This window comes from Nansenia antarctica, assembly GCF_963989245.1.
Source record: "Nansenia antarctica genome assembly, chromosome: 2".
In the NCBI taxonomy this organism is placed as follows: domain Eukaryota; kingdom Metazoa; phylum Chordata; class Actinopteri; order Argentiniformes; family Microstomatidae; genus Nansenia; species Nansenia antarctica.
In genome coordinates, this window is record NC_137675.1 from 47805568 (window position 1) to 47828097 (window position 22530).

Below are 22530 nucleotides of genomic sequence, written 5' to 3' on the forward strand. Positions count from 1 at the left end.
TTGTGGATATTTGGTTGTCTTTTGCTATAGTGGATAGGTATATTATTATTGATATTGATAGATAATCTATTGCATAATGGTATGATATTGTGGGGAAGGGGCAGGACCAGATGGGCTTTGCTTCTTTCTGTCCCTTCTCGAACAGGGCCATTGTCGACTGTTGCTTCCATGTCTAGGAAGATATATTTTATTTTAATTTATATCTTATTTTATTTGTATTTTTTTTTTTCTTTTTGGGTTTGGTTTTTGTTGTTTTTTGTTGTTGCAGATTTGTGTGTTTTTGTGGTTGAAATGTTCGAGATAAATGGAGATCAAATCAAATCAAATCAAAATGTTTAGTACAACTGGGTAAACTACACGATATCCACCATCTCTAAGGTGACATGTTTAGTCTGCTTGAAACAACCTAGAGAGAGTAGACTGTTTCCCTCCCCCTACAAGCCTGATAATTGTTCAAATTTTCCAGTAGGGGTAGGACAAGGGGGAAAACAAATAGCTGGTTTTGGGGTATTTTCAATTAGTGTTGGTAGTGAGGGTATGTACTGTATGTACGACTGCAATTTGTTGATGGGCCTACCTGTCAACCACTCTCTCTATAGGAAAAACTGTCCCGGTATGAATAGAACTAAAAGCCTGATGTTATATGAGGGTCATCACCCCTTACATTTAGAAAAAGGCTATGACTGCATTAACAGAACGGGAAAGGGGGGTGATGTGGGACGCCTTAATGATACGCGCTTATGTAGGACTCTGTGCCTGTGCGGTAACAGCACTACTTGTACTTTTAACGGTTACGGCATTCTGACTTTTCAGGTGTGAAAAAAAAAATGTCTTTAATACAATAACAATGTGACAATGTTTACTGAAAACTGTGTGAATACTGAAAACTGTGTGAATGACAAGAATGCAGAGCAGGATACTCTCATGTGATAAACAAAGGTTTTACGACTACTGATAACCAGAGGGCTTCGGAGGAGAAGAAGCGCTGTTCCTTCTCACTCTGGGATAGTTATGTCTACTTTGACCAACTGTTTAACCTACTATGGCCAACCCCAGGACAAACCGCCCACTGATGTTGTAAACCTATAAATATGGTCAACTGGGAATGCCCCCGCAGCCGCTAAATCAGGAGGGGGATATGTCCCCAGAGAACATCAGCTGGTTTCAATACAGCTAGACAAACCTAAATGCTCTGTGCAGACTATTCATAGCTTTCAGTCACGTGGTTTCTTCCCTAGCAACCACCAACCTGACGGGCAAAAAGTATCATAGCAACATCAGTCAAACCATCAGTCTCCCTGCTGAAGAAAGTGTGCTATCCTGTCGCCTACAAGGATACAAAGAAAACACCACATTCCCTCAGGTATTCACAGCCACTTAGGTACTCACATCGACAGCGATCTAGGGGATGTAAGAGAAAATTATCATATGCAATACTTGACTTGGGCTAGAACAATAGACACATTTAAATTACTACAAAGACTTGATTGCACAGTTTCTGCCTTTCTGTGTTCCATAAGATACATTTGAATATATGCAATTACCCTTTTGTATTCCATGCCTGTCGTTGACCCTAGAAACTCAAAACAATGCTGAGTCACTCTAGAGTGATGGCCCTGCATTGTTCATTCCAGGCCACCACTCCACCATTCCCCCTAAATCTTCATCCCCCATCACCTTTCTCGATGTACAATGAGTATATGATGATCCCTCAGTAATGTTACTGTGATAAGAGCTGTGTTCATTGCTGTCATATTAGCTGTGCACTTTGTTGTGGTAAACATGTAAGCTATTACCATAAATTGCTAAGACACACTGTTTGTGTTGTTTTTAGATGGGGTGTTGAACGTGAAGAAGAGGTTGTTAAGAAATACACCAAGCTCACGGAGAGCCAACACACCAACCTCACTGTTAACAAAGCAGGGCTATTCATCACCCCCAAATATCCTTGGTTAGGGGCATCACCTGATGGTGTCCTAACATGTGACTGCCATGACATGGGTGTGGTGGAGGTTAAGGCACCCAGCAGCTTTGATCTGGCAGTGCTGGGGCAGCTGCATCTTGCTGCTTCTCCTCATGCTTTTTCATAATTTTGTTGTGCTGCTCGTACCTGTCCATTGCTTTCTCCCTTTTCCTCTTCTTGTTGGGTGATGTGTGCGAGAACACTGATGGAACCCAGTCAGGAGACAAAGGGTTGTCAGATTTGAAACCTATGATTCAAGGCGATAATAACGTTACGGCATTAGTAGCTAGTGCTAACGTTAGCAACCTTTTGGCAAGCCACCTAAACAAACCATGCAGAAATGATTAACGTTAGCTATGTACAGATAATGGCTAAATGCTTTGCAATTGTAGCTAATTATATTAACATTACTTTAGCTAACTTACCTTTGATGAAATGTTCGCTGCACAGACGTGTGTGCTTTGATGGCATCCATTATTTCTGTCCCGCTCCTGGTACACTTCGTTTGATGGCATTAATCCACACATTTCTCCTCTCTTTATTTTCCTTTTCACTCGGTATCCTATAAAGACACAACCCAGGCCTATCTCCTCGCCGGTTTGTACACCCGATTGCACAGCAACTATCTGGCATGATTGTTTTCTAACCAATGCTACTGTGTTTCCTGGTGCTCTGCAACTTCACGGGCAGTGCCTTTTGCCCGTCAGGTGGGCGTTTCCACTATGCTGTGACGTCACATGAAAGCTATGAATAGAGGACATACAGGGGGCCGCCTCCCCCCAAGAAAGGTCAGTGTGGGTAACAAGGGGGGCGACGCAAAGCTGGTCCTCTGAAAAGGGCTACGGGTTGTGGAGAGCGCATGACGGAAGAATAGTGGCCCGTTTAGGTCTAATGAATGTTATTGGTGCTGAGGCACATGGTCCCACTCATGGGCCGGTGCTGATAATGAGAGATTTGGTAGATGGTGGTGAGGATGTTACAGGAGGTGTGTGCACTATGTTTGGTGACACTTGCTGCACGGTCATACCCAACAACACCGCTCCTGATGGTTCTGTCACAAGAGCACTGGAGGGTCTGCGTATGCTCCGTGCAGAGGTGTATGCAAACGCTGGAGTTAGCAATGTTATTGGTGACTGGTTCGACTCTGTTTTTGGTAAATGGAAAAATCTGGCTATGTCTATGCTCACTGCCCTCCTCATCTCTGCCACGGTGTTGATCCTGTTTGGCTGCTGTATTATCCCTTGCATTAGAGGCCTGGCCCAGCGACTGATTACTACGGCCCTAACCAAGGTTGATGCTGGAACACAGATACAATTGCAAATGCTTATTGCTGAACAGCAGCAGTTACTGTTAGAGGGTGAGGAGATCATGGATCATGATGTAGGAGTTGAAGATATGTTGTGATTATGGAGGTTTGTGAAGGAATGGTGTAAATAAAGGCATTTGCGGTCTGTCTTAGACCCATCTCACCAAGTCCGGCTACAAGTTCTCTGTGATGGTCATAATTTTGTTTATGACCAAGGGGGGATTTGTTGGGGATTTGTATTAAAATAACTAGAAGTGATTGCTTATTTTTGCCTATGTGCTAACAACCATTTTGTACCTGCTGTTATGATATTATTTTTTCCTATACTGATTTTATACTATCATAACTAATGATTAATGATAAGTCTATTCTTCTATACTGTATTTTAACTTGTTAATCGAATCCCAAGTCATGGGACTCTGTGGGCCTGGCAACAGTGATGTTTACACAAGCGATCCTGATAAGGACATAGGGCCTACTGACCTAGTCAGGAGGGAATGTGTTTGAAGATCAATTAACTGGCCAATTAGTGCTTTAGAACGCACATAGAATACACCCAAAATAACTGTATCAAAATGTCTGTACATCCAAAAAACATAACTGTGTGCATATGCTTACTGGTTTCTTAAAAAACATAACAGAATGTGTGTGTGTCTAACGTCGCGCAAGACTAGGCTGCTCACATAGGTGGATACCGTTGCCGACAGTGTCCGAACACTCTCACCATGACAAACGACCGGGGGGTCAGAAGAAGAAGATAACACACAGCACACTCGCACGGACACTGAAAGAAGTCGAAGGCCACATACCGATATAGAACAGACGCTTACCATAAAATCTACCAGATAGAAGGACAGCCCATCCCTAAATGTTAAGGAAAATGTATAAAGACTGTGCACCAAGGCGAAACGGGGCTCTTGTCTGGTGAAGCTTCTGCAGTTAACCTATTGACGACTAGCTGATACTGGCCTGCGGAGGTGAAGCTAGATAAGACCCCTTTCCATGGAATGAAATGCTATTGCTTGCTGATGCTATTGCTTGCTGATGTGCTCGAATAAATATTCTCTTAAAGAACAGTTCAGTAGTGGTGCCGAATATTTGATTGGATCATTTTATCTTAGAAGTTATATCAAGGACGTCTCGTTGAGATTAAACGAACTCGCTTGTAAGTAAAGACTCAATTAACTCAATTCTGGAGAAGTTGATCGCCTTACAATAGGTGATTTGAAATCAAGCAATTACTACTATGAGGTTAAAGTAGAGATTCTCAGCTTTTACTTGATGGTATTTGTGTAGCCTACATATTAGTTTCACCATTCAGTTTTTAAAATTATAAATAGTCCTCCTATTTCAGAGTAGGCCGACCCAAAGGTGATGTGACACAAATGTCCAAATTAAGCAGAATGTGTCATATTTGTTCTACAATCCATTGCATGCCATAACTGCCTGATGTATGCAACCCATTCACCCCAACAGACACTGCGTATCTTCTCAACATGCTTCCTCGTTCCAAGGCATTGTATGTCGAAGAACAATGGACTTGCCATGATATCTATGACTATGTCGGAAAGCGCATATTCCGTACATCAGTAGCGAGCTGTGAAGCGTCACGCCGTGAACACCCTGGTTCCTCCCATCTCATACTCTGGACTTCCGTAAACGTAACGGACGCTTGCACGAGAGTGGTGTCAGCCAATGAAAAAGTTAGGGAGGATTGATTTCCAATTGGTTGTTGACAATTCCGTTTCTTGCCAACCATTGGAGCTAACTGACATCAATCATGTCTGTGTCTCCCACAGCTGGTCTTTTTGACCAATCATAGTGTTTGTTTTTGAACTGGAGTGGGCGTCTTTGACGGTTGCTGTTTTTCGCACGAGAAATGCTGGACTGTCAGCACAGTGTTTTAGTTAGCTAGAGAGGAGGTTAGCTACATCGTCTTCTTATCTAAAAGTGAACCATAAAGAAAGGTAAAACATCTTACTTACCTAATCGTATTGCAGGAATTACTCGTATCGTACATATGTGTTTTAAACTTGACATTCCACTTTTGAATACAACCACCAGTGAGCGCGGTGTGTCAGACTCTTGCTGCTACCTAGCGAAGGAGCTAACGTGTTGTCTTCTGACTGATACTTCATGATTGATGATCACTCACGTTTAATGAATCATTCTGCACCTTCCAAATAGACTAGCCAGTTAGCTAACATTAGTTGAACAGGTCGCTACTGTTAAGTCTAAGCTTCACTGTTTGTATAAACGTAATATCAGCAACTTAACCGAATGTGTCACACTTGTCTTGGTCAGATAGACATAAAGCTGGCTACACACACACACACACACACACACACACACACACACACACACACACACACACACACACACACACACACACACACACACGCACTTATATAGTAAGTAATTTTCGCATTTTACCGTATTGGGAAACGAGACACAAACAGCCAGGTAGCTTGGTCATATTTGAGCGGAATACAGTCGGACTGACTGGAGGCAGACCTCTGTGTCTGCAGCTGCTTTTCATGACACTTGGCAGCAACTCTTAATAAAACGACAGAGAACACCGAAGAGTCCAAACAGCAGCTAACTGTATGCATTGATGTAATATACCTAATATTAATTTCAGTAAATTCATTTGTTACAACTGTACGTCATCCGAAAACAGCTTATTAGCAATAATATAAGTTCCCCGCTTCGACATAATTATATCATCAGAGAAATCAGGCGTAGTTGTTTGCATTCTGTATGGGAATGCATTGGGGATGTAATCTATACATATAGGCTATTGTGAAAGACTTAACTAAAACACACTTGTTGACCGTTTTGGATTTATTTGTATGTCCAAAGGGTGAAACCTGCATTATTAAGTTATGTCTTTGAGGAATTATAATACTAAAGCAAATCCAGTGACTAATGTAGGTGTATGATTCATAGTCCAATGTGTTCCTAGGCACGAATAATAGGCACGTAATATTGGGCCATGTGTTCTATTTTAAATTGTGTCTGGTTGTAAGCTATCGGTATGCTTTTCTAAAGTTGACAGTTTACTACATAGACCTGACATCTAACGTGTTTAATGCTGCTCAGGTAAAAACCATGTTATCAACCATCTTATTATGAAAACAACATGTTTCTAAGGCGAGGGTGACGTAAAGCGAAGTCTAGACTACAGCTTTGTGGGCAATGTTTTGGGTGTAGTAAAACTCCAATAGTCTTATAATTAACAGATTTTACGTTGTTTCCGTATTGTTCTAGTTCTGCGTCGTTTGACCTTCCTTTTAATGTCAATATTCCTCCCATTGTTTATGACAATTAATTAATAGAGTAAAATTGTGGTGCTGAGATAGTGAACAGTTGAACTGCGCAGAGCCCAGTTCAGTCGAAGCAGGAGTGAGGGGAAGACAGCCGCGGCAAGACCCAGTTCATGCTTTGAATATGCCCAATTTTATTAATTATTGGTTGCCAAACCCGTCGGACCCATGGTAAAGAGAAAGAAGACATCGTCTGCTGCCGAAGAGCATGAAAATGGGTAACCTTGTCTCAAAAAGAACCACTTTAAATAGAGGTCGAATGCAGCTGAAGGTTTTACGTTGTCGATCGTTTCTGCAGGGCGCTAAACTAAGGGCGCTCGTGTTTGAATTTGTGATAAATTAAACTACATCTTCTGTCAATAGAAGTTGAAAATGACCAACAAAACCAAATCGTTGTATGTAGTGTTATATTATCTTTCACAATAGAAAAGCAAAAATGAATAGATATTTTGTGTGTGTTTCGTTGGGACAGTGAGAGGGGATTTGAAACAAACAGCGGCGGCCATGTTGAGTGAAAGACAACGTCGTCTTTATTAAGTTGATTGTGTTCTGTTCTCTTTAAAATAAATACTAATGGGCTTTTATTATGTTTTGCCAGGATGACAGTTGGGTCGAGGGACGGCATCGGTGTCGATGGAGCGAATAATTCGTGTAGAAAGCGTGAAGGTTGTGACCAGGAGGAGAGCGGAGATCAGGGGAGTGAGGAACGTAGTACAAAGAGAGACGGAGTGGAAATCCTTAATCCATCGTCTACTGGCAGCTCCACTTCAGCGCCGGTTCTTCCCACCTCCGTGTCGAACCAGTCCGGACCTTCTCCGATACCACAGCCCCAGTTCCCCCCGGCACCACAAAGCCACGACCAGCATCATTTTCTGAGGTCCAGTGTCCGACCTCCGAGCAAACGCATCCGGAAGGATTCCGTCGTCCCCACTATCAATGGTCACGGCGGGGCGAAATCGAAAGGTAAGCGTGAAGTGTTTGGGTCATGCTCGGGTACCTCCGACTCCCTAAACCTGACAGACCAGTGATTGTTGATGCTCTTTTATGGTCAAACTGCACAGTTTGTATTATGTGCACCACTGACTCCCGTCTGTTCAAAACGTTGACAGTTTGGGTGTTTGGGCTGTGTGTCCTTTATAGATCACCATCGGCTGCTTGGCATACAAGTGAAATTTAGTCAGGAACACTCAGTTGCTCCTCGTCAGAGAGAGAGAGGCGTAGGTCAGGAACACTCCAATAAAAAGTCTTGAGGATTGTCAGCTGATATGTTATTGAGTATAGTTGTTGCCTCAACAATCCCCCCCCTCCCCCGAAAAATATTGTTTAGTGTGTCACTTTAGCGGTGCATTCTGTATGAATTGCACATGCAGGTATAACTTCATGTCTGAAACATCTGTAGTAGTCAGGGAATATTATTTGAATGTGTAAAAGTGGAAGCTCCCTCTCCTGTCATCCAATTCAATAATTATTTTCTTATTATGTGCACATACACAGCAGTTCATTTATTTGTCTGCAGTTGACAAGGAATGACAATAGTTTTGAAAACATAATCTAAAGCAATGAATGGTTTGTTCATGAAGGCTCCTATGACGACAAACATAATGTCCAGAATGTGACATTCAAGCTTTCTAAAAGCGTCCTAATGGTTGTAAATATGGTGTTTAATCAGGTCCCTTGAAATACATATTTCATTTACAAACGCTGTTTTGGTCCCGCAAAAGCCCTTTCTAAAATGGGGTGTCCTACCTGACACTCAGTTTGCAACAAACATGGGCAGGAGAGGATTTTCTAATTTCTGTGCAATGCAATAGCTAGTGTCTGACACTATGTCCATTTCAGGGGTTTAGGCTATTATTAGGGAGGATGTTGTTGTTTGGAACTTTGAACAGAGTTACACCACAGTGGCCAGAGGTGGCAGATTTCCAACAAATGTACTCCTTTAACAATGGAGCAATGTGTTCCTTTAGTTTGAAAGCCAGTTACAAGCATTTCTAAGTCATAACACAAAAAAGAGTGATGGAAAAACCTGTGAATGAAGCAAGATGTTCATACATGTTTTACTACGACACTCAGGTCGTCTGTGTTTTACAGCGCTGTGTCCCCTTTGCCCACAGGGAAGGGATTTATCTTGGTGCGATCACCTTCTGTGGCCAAAGAGAAAAATAATTTGAGCACCATTAGGCTATTATCATACTCACTTTGCATTTAGCCTAACTAAGCATTGATAAGACGCCTTTCCTTAAAACACAAACTTCACCAATAGGCTAAGAGAAAATATTTGTCACACCCAATATTTCCATCAGTCTTGCTTCTGACAGCTTTCCGTTGATTTCTCAAAATATTATTCCCAAATTCATTAAGCTATTTCCCTACTGCATTGGCCTACACTTTGCTGCCTATTATGACGTGTTTAATGACGTCACCTCAACTCCTAAACAATCTCTAAGAGGCATCTTTCTCTGTAGTTTCGTAAAGAAAAATTGGCCCAATCAGTGTCATTTCCTAAATGTCCCACCTGTATGGAAAGACCCAGTTTCATCAAAATTGTCCCAGTGGTGTTGGAGAGAAAGCTTGTGACTTGAATGGACAGAGACGCATCATAGTCCCCTCTTTGATTTCATGGGTGGGGGGGACAACAATGTGTTAGTTAACATTACTACTAACAACAATGTGTTAGTTAACATTACTACTAAGCAACAGGAAACCTTGAACTGCATCTTTGACTTTGGAGTGTATCATGCACATTTATTTTTTATTATGATATATCAGTACAACGTTTGCAGGAAAAGTGCTATACAAATAAAGATTATTATTATTATGATTATTATTATTATTATTACTAAAATACAGCATTATATTTAAAAGGCCCAAATCTGAGGTGTTGACTTAAGAGAAATTGGCATAATCTGGATGGCTCCTCTGATTATTTGAACTGGCGCCAGGCTCCTTGTTGTTGTTGCATGTCTGTAATGCTGGGCATTATGGGTAAACTTGGCTCTCTAAGCCTGTTTGCCTTGTGTTTGGAGCTTCACTACGCAGCAGGCCTAGCCAATGGAACACACTTCCTGTCCTGCCTCCTGCCTCCCTTTGCCAGCACTGAGCCACTGGAGGGGAGGGTCTGAGAGAGAGAGAGAGAGAGAGAGAGAGAGAGAGAGAGAGAGAGAGGGGGGTGTACCGCACCGCCCAGGGTATTTTGGACAGCTTTAGTTTACCTGTAGAGGTGAAGCTTCTGTTAATGCCCAGGGTATTTTGGACAGCTTTAGTTTACCTCTAGAGGTGAAGCTTCTTCTATGTTAATGTCTTCCAAATGGGAAATGAATTAGGAATGACAGTTTTGTAGATGGAAAACCTGTTAGGACATTTATATTTAACATGCCATCTTTTCTAGGCGATTGCATTGAAATATAGTGGGACAGCATATCTTGAAGAGGACAGGATATTCCAAACACTTGTTATATCCTTGTAATATTGTCGTCATCATGGTTCCAACACTATAGTGATCAATGCTGTTTTAGTTCTTTTTTGTTGTTGTATCTGTCTATTTTGTTACAATGCAATATGTACTATACAAAAATGGTGGGATAGCGAAGTGGAGAGGTAGGATACTTTGGTGTGAAACCCATCGCCTGCTTCTGTTCAGTTTAAGAGGAGGTAATGGCTATGAAGAGAAGACAGAAGAATGTTTGCTTCTCTCCCCCTCACTCACTTTTACATCAATTCACTTGCCCTTCACCCTGTCACTCACACATACTTATTTACTCCCTAAATCACCCTCTCTCTCGCTCATATACACACTACGTCACTAGCATACCACACTGCCTACATACTTAGATTAGATTCAACTTTATTGTCATTGCAGAGTACAAGTGTACCAGACAACAAAATGCAGTTTAGCATAACCAGAATATATATAAAAAAGACATGATAGAGATAGGTACAGTACGGTAGTTAGAGGTATACAGGTATGAGCTACGTACAGTATGTGTAACCGCTCACTCTCTCCCGCAGGAGCGGAGAACGGTCCTGCCGGCCAGGTGTCGGCCAGTCAGTCAGGCTCCCTGTCCGGCCCCGCGGGGTCTGGCGGGGCCTCCAAGGCTGCCCCCAGGGGCCAGGGCCCCGGCCCCGCGGAGAAGGACGAGCCCGGCGGCAACCAGAAGAGAGCCCGGCGCCAGTGGGAGTCGTGGAGCGCCGAGGACAAGAACAGCTTCTTCGAGGGGCTCTACGAGGTATCAAACACCGCTTTATTCAACAAGTCAGTGCAGGTTTACGTTCTGCCGTCCAAGGAAGAGTATGGAGAAAGATGAACTACTCAGGGTTTGACAGTAACGCTTGCCCGCTTGCCCGGAGCAAGTAAAACATTTGCCGGGTTTGTTTGCGCGAGCCCGGCGACGCTGATGGATCCTGGATATGTTTACCTGTGGGCAGGAAGAACAACAGACGGCGCAGGTGCCAGACTAGATGATCGTGAAGTGAAGATATTATTAAAGCCTGTCGATCACCCGTCGCATCGCGTACGCTTTAATAATATCTTCACTCCACGATCATCTAGTCTGGTCTGGCGCCTGCTCTGTCTGTTGTTCTTCCTGCACAAGGTAAAAATATCCGGGATCCAGCATCGTTGTCGGGCTCGCGCAAACAAACCCGGCGAATCTTTTACTTGCTCCGGGCAAGCGTCAAGCGTTACTGTTGAACCCTGCTACTCATGTGGTCTATTAAGCCCAATTTATACTTCTGCGTAAAATCGACAGCGTAGCCTACGCCGTAGCTTGCGTAGGTTGACGCGCACCTCTCCAAAAATTTAACTACGCGGCAATGCCTACGCAACCGTAAGCACTGTGATTGGTCCGCTTGATCGTATTATCTTAGTTTAATGTCATTTCAATGCATCATAGAACTTTTATTTACAACAAGACAAAAACAAAAAAATCGCTATTATGCCGCTTTGAGTACACCGTTCCAACGGAGTGCCCTATGGAAGTGTCTAAATTCGACGCAGAAGTATAAATTGGGCTTTAGTCGTCAACCAGCTGAACGTTGTGTCCTTGTGTCTAAAGTCACGCAATGTAGCGTTCTGTTATGCTATGATAATACGCTATGAAAGTTGTAGAGAGTCAACAAAAACTGGAGACACACCATAATAACGATGTAAGAAAATGTTAAAGGGGCTAATAACAATAGATTACGTTCATAAAGTACTTTTCACTGAAGTCTTCTCGCTTGGTCTCATTTAAATAGAATTAGATTAAGTCTCTTGTTCTATTTCAAACACAACCGATGTGGAGCACCCCTCTTGGGTAATGACGACAGCCGTTTTGTGCCAGAACAGAGTATAGCCGAGTTGTCCCTTGTGAATTCACGTTCGCCTCCGCCATAATAACTGGTGCCCCAATACTGAGGGAGTTAAAAATGACTATGGGGTCAGGGGCTCAAATGGCGCTTTTCCACTACCGGGCCAACTCGAGCCGTGCCGTGCCGGCCCGGTTTATTATCCTTTCTCCATTGCCAACTGAGCTGGGCCGAAGCGAGCCAAACTGGGCCCTTTTAGCTACCCTTCGTGAGCAGGAACTACAGGAGCGAAATGTACTTTTTTGCCAGGCTGCGTGTGACGTGTGACGCTGCACACCGTTGATTGGTCAATGGAAATCGTCATCCCATGTTCATAGATTTCATCGCTAACCGCCATTTTTAAATACCACAACAGATTTCGCTCTTGGAAAATGTCACTTACTGTTTCTGTAATAACTTATTAATAAAGATTTGAAAAAATATGATAACCATCGTATTATCTTAGTTTAATGTCATTTCAATGCATCATAGATCTTTTATTTACAACAAGCATAACAAAAAAATCGCTATTACGGCGATGTGCTGTGCCTATGCTGCTCCTCAGTCCAGCGCGCTTCATCATCCCCCTTCTAAAACTGCCATCTCCCCTTTCCATCCCTTATGTCATTTTATCAATGAACATTGTATTACTGTTATTTCAACATTTAAGCCTCTTTCACACATAGTTCCCTGTAACTTCAATGGAATCCTAAGCTGTGCCGTCCAGCCATTTTCGCCGTTCACTCATGAGTCAAATGCCGGTAGATTCGCGTCTTGCTCCCTTTAACACATGTCGGCGTTTCCCTGGTTGCGAGATCTAAACTACTAGAACTGAAAGCGGCAGGTAACAGGCACGTAACATCCATATGCTGTATATATAAATAAATATATTTGACTACCAGCAAGACACCGGAGCACTCGTATCTATAACAAACGCGGAGATTGTATGAGCCCCGCGTCAGTCAGCCTTTCCGTAGAAATACATCGCTCCGTTATATATCTAACGTTACATGTTTTAAGGCTGATCTGTGCATGATAGTGCTGCATTATGTTGATCTGATTAGAGTTCATCTCGCTTTTCCCCCCGTTGATGCAGTGTTTCCTCTACATGCATTTCATCGTGGCGGTCCGCCACGATGGAATTTCCTCCGCCACCATGCAGATTTCTCAACCCCAAAAAAAAAAAAAGATTTAGGCCGCTTTTCAGACCTTCACAGCGCTAGACACACCCACAAGCGCTGAAACTGGACCAGTCCGTGTGTGTCGCGAGTATTGAACTTGAGGCTGCGTTCGTAAATTCGCTCTGAGAGCCCCGGAGCGCACACTGGGTTCAACGTCATAAAGGGACCAAGTCATTTGATTGGACAAGAGGCATTCCGTGAGTGCTGATCAGATTTCCAGAGCGTATTTACGAACGCGCCCTGGCTGTCACCCGAACACCGCGAGCTAGCGTAGTGTAGTGTAGTATAGGATGCGTAGTGTAGTGTAGTGTAGGATGGAGAGAGAGAGGAGAAGCCTCTCTATGTGTTACCTATGTCCAGTGTACTAGAACCACTCTAACAGGAGTGTTTGTCCGTGAATAACACCGGCTATGCCCGGGTTAGAAACACAAGACTATAGCTGGATAAGGTCTACACGGTCATTTTAAGCCGTCGACCAGCCCTCTACGACCACGGGAAGTCATGTTAAAAGTGAAGATACTTCTGTTAAACTAAGCTAAGCTAAACATCGCTAATCGCTAACTCCCTCCTGGGCTTAAAGTGACAAGTAATAACGTTGTGAAAAAAAACGTCAGATCAGTGTTTTTGTTTTTATTGACAACGGAATTACATGCTGGAAAAACATGCAGACAGACAATAAGAGACACACGGGAGAAGTACAGGAAAACATTTTATTTTTTTGGGCCATCCTTGAGTTTTGGCTGAAATTACGTCGTTGTTTTGAGCGCGCGTGCGCGTTTCATGCGCGTGCGCGCGAAAAAATCGCGGGCGCGCGCGCGCGGTCAGCACTACCCGCCACCATTGTAAAAATTCCTGGAGGAAACACTGTGTATTAAACAATCTAAGCAATCTAATCAGAGCAGTTGTTATTATGTAATATTATTGATGGATGTGACATTTTTGATGGAGAGCGGATGACTGGATGTGAGCATGTATTTGACTAATGCCGATAGATTCGTGTCTTGCTCCGAAACCGGCGCTGTCGGCGCCGACAGGATTTTACAGCGTTCCTTCAAACTATCGTAATTCATGAACTATATGCCCAATCTAAAAAATTCAAACAGTTTCTGAAAGCAGAGACGTTGCACTTGAACAGTTGAACTTGTTTAGGCTTATTACGGTAGTTCACAAAAAAAAAAAGCACAGTGCTCAACGTGTCAGGAGAAATAAAAATAGAATCGGGGCTTTAATACATGTCAGCATTTCCCTGGTTGCGAGATCTAAACTAGTCTACTAGAACTGAAAGCGGCAAGTAACAGGCACTTAACGTTACATGTTGTAAGGCTGATCTGTGCACGATAGTGCTGCATTTTGACATAATTCTTATCGCATTTCCCCCCGCTGAGCTGTATAGCGGGGGGAATCTTATGACACGTAACTCCTCCTACAGTCCCGGGTCGTTCCTGTATAGTGGAGAACGATTCCTATATGGAACTTTTCAAAAGCGTGCCGAGGCGAGCCGTGCCGAACCGGTCTGGTCAATGGAAAAGCGCCAAAAGTCACTTTGAGATCTGCGTCAAAGTGTTATCCCAAATGGCTTGGCAATTGGTGTGGAGTTTGCACAATTTCAGAGGAACTATGTACATAAATTCTAGCCCCCGAAATTGAACAGAAAGTGTTTTGACATAAATAAACATTTGACATAAACCCAGTATTTTCATGTTCAGTCCAAGAACAGACAGTGATTAGAGGAGTGTCATGAAGCCTCTCCCTTCTCTGACAAATCTGAAGGTTGGGCTTTTAAATAGTAGATAAAACCATACCTCCAAGAAGCAAATCTCATTCTCAGTCCCTCTTTTAGATGAATAACTAACACAACGTTTGAACCGCACCATTACTAACCGCACCATTACTAGTGTTTGTGTGATTTATCTTCACTTAAGTATCAAACAAAACAACTGAAAATGCAACTGGAATTGGATTGTTTAGGACAAAGGGGAAGGAATTGTATCTGTGAACGAAGTGGCACACCTGAATTCCAAACCTCCTCTCCTCTCCTCTCCTCTGTCTCCCTCTCCTCCTCTCCTCTGTCTCCCTCTCCTCCTCTCCTCTCCTCTCCTCCTCTCCTCTGTCTCCCTCTCCTCCTCTCCTCTGTCTCCCTCTCATCCTCTCCTCTCCTCTGTCTCCCTGTCCTCCTCTCCTCTGTCTCCCTCTCCTCCTCTCCTCTGTCTCACTCTCCTCCTCTCCTCTGTCTCCCTCTCCTCCTCTCCTCTGTCTCCCTCTCCTCCTCTCTCCTATCCTCCTCTCCTCTTGCTCCTTCTCCTCCTCTCCTCTGTCTCCCTCTCCTCCTCTCCTCTGGCTCCCTCTCCTCTGTCTCCCTCTCCTCCTATCCTCTGGCTCCCTCTCCTCCTCTCCTCCTCTCCTCTGTCTCCCTCTCCTCCTCTCCTCTGTCTCCCTCTCCTCCTCTCCTCTGTCTCCCTTTCCTCCTCTCCTCTCCTCCTCTCTGTCTCTGTCTCCCTCTCCTCCTCTCCTCTCCTCTCCTCTGTCTCCCTCTCCTCCTTTCCTCTCCTCTTCTCCTCTGTCTCCCTCTCCTCCTCTCCTCTCCTCTCCTCCTCTCCTCTGTCTCCCTCTCCTCTCCTCTGTCTCCCACTCCTCCTCTCCTCTGTCTCCCTCTCCTCTGTCTCCCTCTCCTCCTCTCCTCTGTCTCCCTCCTCTCCTCTCCTCCTCTCCTCTGTCTCCCTCTCCTCCTCTGTGGTCTCCAGTATGGGAAGGACTTTGAGGCCATCCAGAACAACGTCGCCCTGAAGTACAAGAAGAAGGGCAAGCCCACCAGCATGGTCAAGAACAAGGAGCAGGTCCGCCACTTCTACTACCGCACCTGGCACAAGATCTCCAAGCACATCGACTTTGCCAACGGTGAGCCTTTCCACCCCTGAAGTCTACCAAAGGGCTTATGTCTTCAAGTCTGCCTCCCTCTGTACTCCATAGTGCTTAACATGTTGTACCTCTCCCTCTGTGTACTCCATAGTGCTTAACATGTTGTACCTCTCCCTCTGTGTACTCCATAGTGCTTAACATGTTGTACCTCTCCCTCTGTGTACTCCATAGTGCTTAACATGTTGTACCTCTCCCTCTGTGTATAACATGTTGTACCTCTCCCTCTGTGTACTCCATAGTGCTTAACATGTTGTACCTCTCCCTCTGTGTACTTCATCGTGCTAACAGGGTTGGGTCAGTTGAATTTCAAAAGGCTTTTTTTCCAGAAAATGTAAACAAACAGAAAATGATAACCTTTATAGATAAACAAAAATTAAGTACTTTTTTCTGAGTGGGGCAGTCCCGCTCATATTTTGCATTTTATTGGACAGATATAGTGAAGACTGACAGGAAAATAAGGAGAAGAAGGGAAATGGGCCGGATTCAAACCCATGCCGACATGGGCATAATGTCCACTGGACTATTAACTGTAGACTGCGGTGCTAGACCACTGGACCACCTCAGGCCACATATATATATATTAATTCATTTAAATCAGTTCTTCAATTGACTGAATTCTAATTGAAATTGACCCCAACTGTGATGCTTAACATCCCTAACCGTTGCAACTCTCTCTCTAGTGTACTCCCGGGTGCTGAAGAAGTCTTCTCAGGAGTTGTATGGACTCATTTGCTACGCTGAGTTGAGAAAGAAGGTCGGAGGACGTGAGTGACGTGTGTGTGTGTGTGTGTGTGTGTGTGTGTGTTTGTTATGTGTAAGTATCTGTGTGTTAGGGATGGACGGTTTTTCGGTTAAACCGAAAACCGGGGTTTATAAAAATAGAAACGGTTTTTAATCAAAACCGTCTGAAACCGTTTTTTTTGTTTTTTTTCCTATGTTGTTCAAAGAATAAAACTGGACCATGTCACATGTTTGTCGTGTGTGAAAATAACAATGATACAGTCTGAATCTGCCGCGCAATGAGTGAGAGGTTTGGTCAGTTGTGAAGAATAACTGAGGATTAATATCTAATTGGGATTATATTTAAGGGTAACGAATCACTCTATGGGAAAGATAGTTGCCTTCAGTTATTGGTAGATAGGAAAGGTTTTTTACAATTACTCGCTTACATTTAATAAGATCATTTTCGCTGCTCTCTGTAAAGCGCATTGGGTCACTTTTGTGAGAAATGCGCTATAGAAATAAAATGTGATTTGATTTGATATCAATCAATCAATCAAACTTTATGTATGTTCTATAGCACAAATCATGCATTGAATGTAACTCCAAGTGCAGTATTTACTAAACCACAATATAATAAAACAAGAGCTATACGGATCAAGAGTGTTTGTGCACAGCACCACTGTGTGTGAAGGCGCTACTGAAAGTGATGACAGAACGCATGTCTCAGAAGATACTTAGTCACTTAGTGACGCAAAGGTAGTTCTGTATTTATCTCTAGTACATTTATTTTGAAAGCTCTATTTTGACAGCTCTACCATGGGCACTTTTATTTTAATGGGGCATTCTTTGTTGATTGACTTACGACAGTTCAGGACGAGTCAGTCTCGCGGCATGTGGTTTTTATGAAAAGCTTTAAGTATGTTCACTGCATAATTCTAAGTCTAATATTTCAGTGATTATTGAGCAGTATTCAAATATTTAAATACATTGAGCAGCAGCTGAAACTTTGTCTAAGAACCAAGATATTGAGAAAGCAGTTCATTCAATGAAGACGCTGTTCCAAGAGATGATCTTCCGTGCAGGCGAGCACCCTGGATCAGCGGAGCTGGTGTGTTAAGAGTTCATGTGTTTTCATGTATGGTGTAGCTTACAAAAGTCTGCCTTTCCACTTATATTTGTGAAACTAAGTAGCCTAAATGTGTTGCGACTGTGCTTACGGTGTTTTAATGGTGTTCGACATGAGTGTATTGTAGCAGTAGGGCTCAATTATTTGAAATTGTCGTTTGTTTGTTTTTCCGTATTTTTTTTTTCGTTTTTTTTTTCGTTTTTCGGTTAACCGGAAAACCGCGGTTTTTGCCTTTGACGGTTTTTCGGTTTCAATAATTGGAAACCGTCCATCCCTACTGTGTGTGTGTTATGTGTAAGTATCTGTGTGTGTGTGTGTGTGTGTGTGTGTGTGTGTGTGTGTGTGTGTGTTATGTGTAGGTATCTATGTGTTGTGTGTCTGTGTGTCTGTGTGTTATGTGTGTGTGCTACGTGTTTGTGAGTGTTGTTTAGAGACACACTGGCCCCAGTTGGCTGTTTTGTTTGTGCTGCAAGGTCACAGGGGAAGTGATTAACGGAGGCGCTGGCTGAAGTCATAGTTATAGCTGGCCCACAGGCTGGGGTCATGTGGGGTTGTTATGGTTACTGTCTGTCTGGGGTCATGTGGGTTGTTATGGTTACTGTCTGTCTGGGGTCATGTGGGTTGTTATGGTTACTGTCTGTCTGGGGTCATGTGGGTTGTTATGGTTACGGTCTGTCTGGGGTCATGTGGGTTGTTATGGTTACTGTCTGTCTGGGGTCATGTGGGTTATTATGGTTACTGTCTGTCTGGGGTCATGTGGGATGTTATTAACGGTTACTGTCTGTCTGGGGTCATGTGGGATGTTATTAACGGTTACTGTCTGTCTGGGGTCATGTGGGTTATTATGGTTACTGTAGGTCTGGGGTCATGTGGGTTATGGTTACTGTCAGTCTGGGGTCATGTGGGTTGTTATGGTTACTGTCAGTATATGTACATACATCTACTGATGCCTCTGGACACATCTTCAGTGATGTTCCTGGAATCATCGGGCGTTTCGGGTCTTTCAACATCATACACCCTCCTCCAGGTGACCCAGCTGGGGCTGATCAGACCCCAGCTTGTGTCCAGATGGCTAACTAGCTACCATGACTCCATGGCTCTCCTCTTTTGAGCCACAGCCATCTAGAGGCTCTCTCTGCTGCATTGGTGGTACTGCGGATGGCTCTCCTCTTTCTCTCTCCATCGATGCCCAAACTGCTGAAGGCTCTGGCCAAGAAACGGGCTGCAAATCCTCTGCAACCAACCTCTACTGGGAAACACCTCGCTCTCCAACCAGCCTGCTGGCAGTCACTGACCAGTCCCGCGTACTTGGAGAGCTTCCTCTCAAAGGCTTCTTCCAACCGGTCTTCCCACGGGACTGTCAGTTCCAGCAGCACTGCTTGCCTGGTGGACTCAGACAAGAGAACAATGTCTGGTCGCAGGGTGGTGACTACAATGTGGCTGGGGAACTTCAGCTGATGTTCAAGGTCAACCAACAGCTGCCAGTCTCTTGCAGAGGTCAAGATGCCTGCAGATGTTTTCCTGGCAGGGGTTGGCTGCTCCCCAGCTCTGACAAAAGCGATGGTTTTCTTGGAGGGTCGGAACTGCTTTGCCCACACAAGTCCTGCGCTGATGGCTTCAGCAATGGTCTTCAGGACTTGGTCATGCCTCCACCTGTACCGTCCATCTCCAAGGGCCCTTGTACAGCAGCTGAGGATGTGTTCCAGGGTTCCTCGCTTGGAACACAGTTGGCATGCTAGTGTCTCTGCTATGCCCCATGTGTGCAGATTTGACGGGCTTGGAAGCACATCATAGACTGCCTGGATGAGGAATTTGATGCGGTGCGGCTCGGCTTTCCAAAGCTCAGCCCAGGTCACCTTCCTCTCAATCGCATTCTCCCATCTCGTCCAAGCTCCCTGTTGCTTCATTCCCACTGCCTTGCAGGTTCTTGTCTCCTCCACTGCTGCTCTCACCTCCTCCTGAACAAGGCGGCGCTTTTCCTTCCCCCTGGTGTTCATTTGGGGAGTTGGAAAGGATCCAAGCCCAGCTCGACCTCGTGTGACCACTCCCACCAAGCTCCTGTGACGCAGCCTCGCCTCTGCCTCTTGAACAGCTTCCTCTGCCCTCCACTTCCTGCCAGTCCTCACTTGGATCCCTGCATTAGCCACCTTTGGATCACTTGAGTCCCTGTACTGAACCACTTCTCTGGCTCTTGTCACCTTGAATTCCTCCTCCAAGGATTTGAAGGGCAGTTGCAGTTTGTTGGTGTTCCCATAGAGTGCGGTGCTGCTCAAACTCCTTGGTAATCCAAGCCATCTCCGGAGGTGGTTGCTGACCCTCCTCTCTAAGGTCTCCACTGTTGAGATAGGGACCGCATAGACAAGGAGGGGCCACAGGATCCTGGGAAGAAGGCCATGTTGGTAAACCCAGGCTTTAAACTTCCCGGGTAGGCCTGACTTGTCCACGGATTTCAGCCAGCCATCCAACTCAGTGCAGGTCGACTGGATGGATATTGTGTCTCTCAGAGAGCAGTCAAAAACCTTGCCCAAGCTCTTGACTGGCTTCTAGGGCTGCCACAAACGATTATTTTCATAGTCGACTAGTCACCGATTATTTTAACGATTAGTCGACTAATCGGATCATAAATTACAGCTTATCGCACAATTACTCAATCGCTCTTATTTAACTATCATCTTCTAAATCAGCTTCTAAATTTAGCTTGAAGTTGTTAGTTGTTGTTGTAGGCATGTGCTAACTAAAAATAAAGACAATTAAAATGATTGTTCACTCAAAAATAGATATTTTAATGAACTTTGCAGATTTATTTCTGGCATCACTTGCATGTAATGTAATGTAAAGAGTATTAGAGAGTGCAAACTGCTGAGTAAAATGAGGTAGGCTAGGCACTAGGCAACCAAAAGAATACAAAAACAAAAATAAATACTTGTACAGAGTACAAAAGTTTTTGCTTTGCTTCACTCATCTCTGGCATCAAACATAAAATGAGGTAGGCACTAAGGCAACTAAAAAAGAGCAATTATCCACAAAAAGAAATGTTTGTAGAGAAAAGGTTTGGTCTCAATCAAATAACATAACAAAGAAAAGTGCAGGAGACTGAGCAAAGAAATTGTTTCTCTCCTGTGTGGACTATTCATTCATAGCGAGGAAATGCTCATTGGCATCTTGACAAGATAACTATCCATAGTAGAACGCGCCTTCTTAGCACTGTAACGTTAAGACAACATTTTTAGCTATTTGATAAGTATCGCTTTGATGACAACGTTACAGCACATAACGTAAAATAATGTAAGAAGGCTTTTAACGTAACGATATCGTTAGCCAATAACAAGCTAACTAGCTTACCGAGACGAGCCATCGTCTTCCTCGCCATCTGCCACAACATGCTTCCTTTTGAGGAGGTCTCTACACCTGCTGGGGACATGATGCTTCGTCAAGGTGAACTGAACCAGCTTGTGTGGAATGGAGCCGAATGCATTTGCCAGGTCAAGCCACAACACTGACAGGTTGCCTTTGTTCTCTCGGGCCTCCCGAATGAGCTGTGTCACCACGCCGGTATGCTCCAGACAACCTGGCATTCCTGACACACCGCCCTTCTGGACGGATGTATCGATGTAGGTGTTCTTTGCCAGGTAGGTACACAGCCGTCTGGAAACAGTGCTGAAGAAAACCTTTGCCTCAACACACAGCAGGGAGATGATGCTGAACTGGTCTAGCTGAGTGGAGTTTTCCTCCTTCGGGATCCAAACCCCTTCAGCCACTCTCCATTGTTCAGGTATCCTCCCCCTTCTCCAGAAGACTGGCAGGATTTTCCACAGACGCAGCAGGAGTTTGGGACAGTTCTTGTACACTTTGTATGAAGTGCCACTCGGTCCTGGAGCAGAGCTTGCCCTTGCTTTGCGGACAACCTCCCTGACTTCCTTCAGCTGCAGCTCCGACATGTCGAATTGCTCTTCCGGTTCAGGGGGGTCTATGAGGATGTTGCACTCTCCCAACTCCTGCTCTCTTGCGGGATCGCTGTACGTCTGCTTCAGATGATGGTCTATCTCTTCCTGCGAGGAGGCCAGTTTGCCACTGCGCTTCTGCCCGAGCAAATCCTTCATGAACTTGAAGGGGTTGGCTATGAATGCAGCACGTTTACGCCGCCTCTCACGCCGCCGCCTCCGATGCCACTCAGCCCGGCGGAGAATCCTGATGTTTTTCCGTAGGATGCACATTAGCTGGGCCAGGCCAGTGCGTTCCTCCTCTCCTGCCACCTTGTACTGGGACTTCAGCGCTTTCATCTCCTGCCTGATGTTATGGATCTTTGCAGCTCTTTGGTTCTTTACGTAAGATGTTCCGGAGCTTTTCTTCTCCTCCACGCCGAACCGTTCAGCTGCAGTGCTGACAATGATTGTTGTCATCGCCTGTAGCTTCCTGTCAGCCTCGCCCTTCACAGTTACCTCCAGAATTTGGTCGACATCGTCATCGAACTGCTTCCACAGTGAAGTCATGCTAGCTGCTGGCCATTTGATCCGCCTCCGGTCGGACTTGATGCTCGAGGGGTTAGACTGCAACACTTGGAGGTTCTGGGCACTATGGGGTGACTCCGGGCCTGGCACCTCCTGCGTCTCACCAGGTTGAACACCTGTGTGTTGTGTTGCTTCTACTCCTAACGGGCATTTCAT

The 22530-nt window shown here is 44.5% G+C and overlaps 1 protein-coding gene across 1 annotated transcript in view; it reads left to right on the top strand.

The window, feature by feature from the left end:
- Nucleotides 1–6684: 6684 nt before the first annotated feature.
- Nucleotides 6685–22530, top strand: part of cramp1 (cramped chromatin regulator homolog 1) — a gene marked incomplete at its 3' end in the record, with an annotated part of 61834 nt that continues 45988 nt past the window's right edge. The window contains 5 exon segments of the mRNA XM_080523061.1: nucleotides 6685–6813; nucleotides 7194–7558; nucleotides 10604–10821; nucleotides 15843–15996; nucleotides 16698–16781. Coding sequence (XP_080379187.1) covers nucleotides 6764–6813; nucleotides 7194–7558; nucleotides 10604–10821; nucleotides 15843–15996; nucleotides 16698–16781 — 871 coding nt within the window. The 5' untranslated portion in view covers nucleotides 6685–6763.